Source organism: Bombina bombina, chromosome 5, assembly GCF_027579735.1.
Source record: "Bombina bombina isolate aBomBom1 chromosome 5, aBomBom1.pri, whole genome shotgun sequence".
In the NCBI taxonomy this organism is placed as follows: domain Eukaryota; kingdom Metazoa; phylum Chordata; class Amphibia; order Anura; family Bombinatoridae; genus Bombina; species Bombina bombina.
Window position 1 is genome coordinate 812,638,760 of NC_069503.1, and position 7,755 is coordinate 812,646,514.

At 40.4% G+C, this 7,755-nt stretch overlaps 1 protein-coding gene across 2 annotated transcripts in view; it reads left to right on the forward strand.

Moving 5' to 3' along the window:
* The window catches only part of ANKRD12 (ankyrin repeat domain 12), a 399,410-nt gene extending 393,161 nt beyond the window's left edge, over positions 1–6,249 (forward strand). For both annotated transcript variants that reach the window (XM_053714916.1, XM_053714917.1), the window contains one exon: positions 4,829–6,249. In XM_053714916.1, the coding sequence (XP_053570891.1) occupies positions 4,829–5,014 (186 nt within the window). In that variant the 3' untranslated portion in view covers positions 5,015–6,249. The remainder of the gene's footprint in view (positions 1–4,828) is intronic.
* The last annotated feature ends 1,506 nt before the right edge of the window (positions 6,250–7,755 follow it).

Consider the following 7,755-nt stretch of genomic DNA (forward strand, 5'->3'; position numbering starts at 1 on the left):
CCTGCTGCTGCTACCAAGACAGCATGAAGGGGTAGCCCCCGATCCGGGACCTGATCTAGTAGGGGGCAGACTCTCTCTTTGCTCAGGCTTGGGCAAGAGATGTTCAGGATCCCTGGGCACTAGAAATAGTCTCTCAGGGTTATCTTCTAGAGTTCAAGGAACTTCCTCCAAGGGGAAGGTTCCACATGTCTCGCTTATCTTCAGACCAGATAAAGAGACAGGCATTCTTACATTGCGTAGGAGATCTATTAAAGATGGGAGTGATACACCCAGTTCCAACAGTGGAACAAGGTCGGGGGTTTTACTCAAACCTGTTTGTAGTTCCCAAAAAAGAGGGAACTTTCAGACCAATTCTGGATTTAAAAACCATTCGAACGATTTTACCAACAATCCAGGAGGGTCAATACATGACTACCGTGGACTTAAAGGATGCGTACCTACATATTCCTATCCACAAAGATCATCATCAGATCCTAAGGTTCGCCTTTCTGTACAAACATTACCAGTTCGTGGCTCTTCCGTTCGGTTTAGCCACTGCTCCCAGAATTTTCACAAAGGTGCTAGGGTCCCTTCTAGCGGTTCTAAGACCGAGGGGCATTGCAGTGGCACCTTACCTAGACGACATCCTAATCCAAGCGTCGTCCCTTTCCAGATCAAGGGCTCATACAGACATTGTATTAGCTTTTCTCAGGTCTCACGGGTGGAAGGTGAACGTGGAAAAGAGTTCCCTGTCCCCGTCTACAAGGGTTCCCTTTCTGGGAACAATAATCGATTCTGTAGAAATGAAGATTTTTCTGACAGAGGTCAGAAAATTAAAGCTTCTAAATGCTTGTCAAGTTCTTCAATCTATTCCTCAGCCTTCCATAGCTCAGTGCATGGAAGTAATAGGACTAATGGTTGCAGCAATGGACGTGGTTCCCTTTGCTCGAATTCATCCAAGACCATTGCAACTGTGCATGCTCAAACAGTGGAATGGGGATTATGCAGACTTGTCTCCCCAGATTCAAGTAGACCAGTTAACCAGAGACTCACTCCGTTGGTGGTTGACTCAAGATCACCGGTCTCAGGGAATGAGTTTCTGCAGACCAGAGTGGGTCATTGTCACGACCGACGCCAGTCTATTAGGCTGGGGCGCGGTCTGGGACTCCCTGAAAGCTCAGGGTCTATGGTCTCGGGAAGAGTCTCTTCTCCCGATAAACATTCTGGAACTGAGAGCGATATTCAATGCGCTCCGGGCTTGGCCTCAACTAGCGAAGGCCGGATTCATAAGATTTCAGTCGGACAACATGACGACTGTAGCGTACATCAATCATCAGGGGGGGAACAAAGAGTTCCTTGGTGATGAGAGAGGTGTCCAAGATCATCAAATGGGCGGAGGATCACTCCTGCCATCTATCTGCAATTCACATCCCAGGAGTAGACAACTGGGAGGCGGATTATTTGAGTCGTCAGACCTTCCATCCGGGGGAGTGGGAACTCCACCCGGAGGTCTTTGCCCAGTTAACTCAATTATGGGGCATTCCAGACATGGATCTGATGGCGTCTCGTCAGAACTTCAAGGTTCCTCGCTACGGGTCCAGATCCAGGGATCCCAAGGCGACACTAGTGGATGCATTAGTGGCGCCTTGGTCGTTCAACCTAGCTTATGTGTTTCCACCGTTTCCTCTCCTTCCCAGGCTCGTAGCCAGGATCAAACAGGAGAAGGCCTCTGTGATTCTGATAGCTCCTGCGTGGCCACGCAGGACTTGGTATGCAGACCTGGTGAATATGTCATCGGCTCCACCATGGAAGCTACCTTTGAGACAGGATCTTCTAGTGCAAGGTCCATTCGAACATCCAAATCTAGTCTCTCTGCAACTGACTGCTTGGAAATTGAACGCTTGATTTTATCTAAGCTTGGGTTTTCAGATTCAGTTATAGATACTCTGGTCCAAGCCAGAAAACCTGTGACCAGGAAAATTTACCATAAAATATGGAAAAGATATATCTGTTGGTGTGAATCCAAGGGATTCTCTTGGAGTAAAATTAAAATTCCTAGGATTCTCTCCTTTCTCCAAGAGGGTTTGGATAAAGGGTTGTCAGCGAGCTCTCTAAAAGGACAGATATCTGTTCTGTCTGTTTTGTTACACAAACGTCTGGCAGCAGTGCCATATGTACAGGCATTTGTACAGGCCTTAGTCAGAATCAAGCCTGTTTACAGACCCATGACTCCTCCATGGAGTCTAAACTTAGTTCTTTCAGTTCTTCAAGGGGTTCCGTTTGAACCTTTACATTCCATAGATATTAAGTTACTATCTTGGAAAGTTCTGTTTTTGGTTGCTATTTCTTCTGCTAGAAGAGTTTCTGAATTGTCTGCTTTGCAGTGTAATTCACCCTATCTGGTATTCCATGCAGATAAGGTTGTTTTGCGTACCAAACCTGGTTTTCTTTCAAAAGTGGTTTCCAACAGGAATATTAACCAGGAAATAGTTGTTCCTTCTCTGTGTCCGAATCCAGTTTCGAAGAAGGAACGTTTGTTACACAATTTAGATGTGGTCCGTGCTTTAAAATTCTACTTAGAAGCAACAAAGGATTTCAGACAGACTTCATCTTTGTTTGTCGTTTATTCTGGTAAGAGGAGAGGACAGAAAGCTACTGCTACCTCTTTCTTTTTGGCTGAAAAGCATCATCCGATTGGCTTATGAGACTGCCGGACGGCAGCCTCCTGAACGAATTACAGCTCACTCTACTAGAGCTGTGGCTTCCACATGGGCCTTCAAGAACGAGGCTTCTGTTGATCAGATATGTAAGGCAGCGACTTGGTCTTCTCTGCACACTTTTGCCAAATTTTACAAATTCGATACTTATGCTTCTTCGGAGGCTATTTTTGGGAGAAAGGTTTTGCAAGCCGTGGTGCCTTCCGTTTAGGTAACCTGACTTGTTCCCTCCCTTCATCAGTGTCCTAAAGCTTTGGTATTGGTTCCCACAAGTAAGGATGAAGCCGTGGACCGGACACACCAATGTAGGAGAAAACAGAATTTATGCTTACCTGATAAATTTCTTTCTCCTATGGTGTGTCCGGTCCGCGGCCCACCCTGGCTTTTTAGTCAGGTTTCAAATTTTTTATTTCTGTACACTACAGTCACCACGGCACCCTATGGTTTCTCCTTTTTCTCCTAACCGTCGGTCGAATGACTGGGGGGCGGAGCCAGATGGGGAGCTATATGGGCAGCTTTTGCTGTGCTCTCTTTGCCATTTCCTGTTGGGGAAGAGAATATTCCCACAAGTAAGGATGAAGCCGTGGACCGGACACACCGTAGGAGAAAGAAATTTATCAGGTAAGCATAAATTCTGTTTTTGTCCCTCCCTCTCTAGTGACTATTGCGTGGAGTTCCAAACCTTGGATATTGCTATCCCATACATCACTAGCTCATGGACTCTTGCCAATTACATGAAAGAAAACATAATTTATGTAAGAACTTACCTGAAAAATTCATTTCTTTCATATTGGCAAGAGTCCATGAGGCCCACCCCTTTTTTATGGTGGTTATGATTTTTTTGTATAAAGCACAATTATTTCCAAATTCCTTTGTTGATGCTTTTTACTCCTTTCTTTATCACCCCACTGCTTGGTTATTCGTTAAACTGAATTGTGGGTGTGGTGAGGGGTGTATTTATAGGCATTTTGAGGTTTGGGAAACTTTGCCCCTCCTGGTAGGATTGTATATCCCATACGTCACTAGCTCATGGACTCTTGCCAATATGAAAGAAAGTAATTTATCAGGTAAGTTCTTACATAAATTATGTTGTTGTTTTTTTTTATTTAAGCAAATCTTAGATTATGACTGCATGTTTTAAATATCAATAAATGGAGATCCTAAATTATCAATACATTTTACGATATGTAATTAAGAGCTGAAAGAGGCTGCTCCTAGATGGTAACTCGCCATAGAAAAAGCTACTGAGCTGTTGTTCGTTCCTGTTAGAGAGCTTCTCTCTTTGTATGCGTCTCCCTAAGGGTGATGGGGAAACCAGACGTGGACTCCTTGCCCAGTGTGCTTAGAGGAATGTGGCTGCACCTCACTGATGAGGCCCACAGAAGGCTGAAACCATTGTCATTTTCCTTGTTCAGATGAGAATTGCCTGCTATTTAAGGACTGGACTGACCTAACTCAGCGGGATCAGACCGATATACTTTAGGAAGGTTTTCCTTTGTGAAAAGCACAACTGGTTTAAAAGAGGCTGATCCTAGATGGTAACTTGCCATAGAACAAGCCACTGAGCTGTTGTTTGTTCCTGGTAGAGTGCTTCTCTCTTTGTATGGAAGATCTTAGATTATGACTGCATGTTTTAAATATCAATAGTTGGAGATCTTAAATTATCAATACATTTTACTATATCTAATTAAAATATAAAAAAAAAACGATTGCATGGCTTAAAGGTCATTAAGGTATTTTTTATATAAGCAGCAGAAATTATTAATCACAGAATTGCAAACCATCAACTTAATAATTTGAAATTCAATTTCAAAATGAATGTCCCTTTAAGTCTGAATTGGTTTTACCTGAGCTACTTTTGCAGTGGTTCTTCTTTTTCTTTAAGAGCTTTATTTAAAGATATACGTATTATATAAGTATTGTAACATATTACAATAAAGTAGCTACAGTAATTTGCAATACATTGTATTTGTTTTAAAAGAAAATTAATGGTTTCCATCTAATACGAGGAGAGTCCATGGCTTCATTCATTACTTGTGGGAAATACATAACCTGGCCACCAGGAGTTGTCTTATTCTTGTGATCTGTATTTAATATGGTTTTATGATTATATTTGCATTATCTTTTTTCAGACGTGCCTTCTCATGAGGCAGCAACATGAAGCAGCGGCACTGAATGCAGTTCAGCGATTAGAATGGCAACTCAAGCTCCAAGAACTTGATCCTGCCACGTACAAATCAGTCAGCATCTATGAAATCCAGGAATTTTATGTACCTCTAGTAGAGGTCAATGATGACTTTGAATTGACCCCTATATGACACAGTCATGCTCTGCAGCTGATACAAAGACTATCTAAATAGGCAAAGCTGCAGAAGATGTGCTATCTAATTAACCTGCAAGCGGGCGCTGCCTCTTGATGAAAATATGCACTATTAGGGTAAGGATGAGGTCAAGGAAATCGTAAGACGCACATCACCCAGGCCTTTTAGGAACGTAGGCCTTGTAGGAAGATGAGTGTGCGAACGCAGGAGTTGCTTTGTATTTAGGACCATTTAAACACTTTGAATTATTGTAGAAGCAAAAATCTACATATATTTATGTAGTTTGATCCCAGGGGATCGCCAATGTATTGCACTTAATTATATATATCAAAAGGGTTTACATTAGATGCAAATCAACAATTGCCTGCACAGGAAGTTGCTCGAAAACAACTCATTAACAAATATTACAGCTGTCTAGAAACCTTGCTCATTCTCCTGTTTGCTACTAATAATTACTGCAATGATTTGCACACCGTAGAATTGCAGTTCCATTTGAGAGCTGAGTGGCTTAATGCCCTCTGTGCCATAGTTATCTAACTTAAAAAGTGCAATGCAAATGTAATCCCTATTATTGGGTTTACATTTCACTATGAGAACAAGATAATAAAAAAAAAAAGACAATTTATTGCAATTAAAATAAAATGTTCTGATTGAGTTGCATCATTGGACAATTTAAAAAAAAATGTAATTTGAACAGATATAATAATGTCTTATTTTAAATAACTTATTTTATATATAATGTGCATTTTGTATATAGTATTGTAATTATAAAACTGTAAAGAAGCTAGATGTTTTGTGTAAACTGTTTTTCCGGCTGTTTTACTGGACCAAAGTTGTCTGTCTTTGTTTTTAATTGTAATGTATTGTAATTGTTAATGTTTCAGTAAGGCATGTTCATGTTTTGTAGATGTTTATTAAGGTATTGCATGCTTCACCTAACTCAAAATTTCAGCTGCATTGACTTCATTTTTATTTAACACTTCCAGAAAAAAAGAGAAATTTCATCCTAGCCTGCTGCTGATAACTTTTATGAAGATATTTTTTTTTATTTAAATCATAAAACAAACAAAAAATACTTGTAAGACAATGGACTCAAACGAGCCTATTTTTTAAAAAAGACACCTTTGAATGAATATTCTAAAATTGTAAATGGTCTATTTTAATTATTGCCTAAAATTTGTATATACCTTGTACATATTGTTTAATAAATTTTATTGGTCATGTTCTGAAAATTGGTAATTTATTTATTATTATTATCGCTAATTATGTTTTCAAATGTGTGAGGGTTCGTACAGGTTTTTTTGTTCTTTTAAATTACCAAAGGATATAAATGTTTAAGAAACATGAAGCCCATAATTTTTTTTTCATGATACAATTTATAAAGATTATAAAATCCAATTTACTTTGTTCTCTTGGTATCTTTTGGGTAAATAGTCTCAGGAGCGTGTGCATATGTCTGGAGCACACATGGCAGCAGTTTTGCAAGACTGCTTTTTACAATGTCCTGTATTGTGCAAACATTGATGCTGTCTTGTACTTAAAGGGGCATTAAACAGTGCTCCTTTACTGAAAAGAAATCTGTTAAATCAAAGTAAACCTAAAAAGAAACAGATTGTGTAAAACATTATGGCATTCAAGCCTTTAATTCAAGCCTTTGATGTGGGGGGGGGGGGTAATGCAACTGAACTCATTTCCATCATTTGAAAAACAAATTTAGTTTTACTTTTGATAAACCAGTGTAGTCTTTAGTCACCTGGGCATATAGCAGCAAGCTCTGTGTTTGCACCTGCCAACTAAGTACCACTAAAATCACATCTTTACAGTCATATTCAAAAACCGCAGAGATGTGCATTTAACTGCTTAGCTTCCTCTTGCTGGATGACTTGGCAAAGGTGCATGTTGCAGCTGAATAAGAACATTAGAGATCACATATTTGTCTTCCAGTGAGTTCTTTCCCTAGCTGTGCATATTTCCTTCCATAAGGCAGGGGGAGTCCACGACTTTATTCCTTACTGTTGGGAAATACAACACCTGGCCACCAAGAAGAGGCAAAGACACCCCAGCCAAATGCTTAAATATCCCTCCCACTTCCCCTATCCCCCAGTCATTCTTTGTCTTTCATCACTAAAGGAGGTTGCCAGAATTTTATCTTTTCTCCAGGATGGACTGGAGAAGGGTTTATCTGCTAGTTCCCTGAAGTGAGAAATTTCGGCCCTGTCAGTATTACTGCACAAAAGATTGGCTTAGCTTCCGGATGTGCAGTCCTTTGTTAAGGCTCTGACTATGATCAGACTTGTGTTTAGATCTGGGGCTCCGCCTTGGAGCCTCAATTTGGTTCTTAGTGTTTTGCAGCAGGCTCCATTTGAGCCTATGCATACTGTTGACATGAAATTTTTATCTTGGAAGGTTCTGTTTTTGTTGGCTATTGCTTCTGCACGCAGAGTTTCTGACTGTTCTGCTTTGTAATGTTACCCCCATTATCTGGTTTTTCATGCTGATAAGGCGGTTTTACACACTAAATTAGGGTTCCTCCCTAATGTGGTGTCAGTTCGTAACATTAATCAAGAGATTGTTGTTCCTTGTGGCCTAATCCTCCTTCATCAAAGGAACATTTGCTTCACAATCTAGATGTGGTTCGTGCCTTGAAGTTCTATCTTCAGGCTACTAAGGAATTCAGACAATATTCTTCTTTGTCATCTATACGGGGAAGCGTAAGGGGCAGAAGGCTACTACAACTT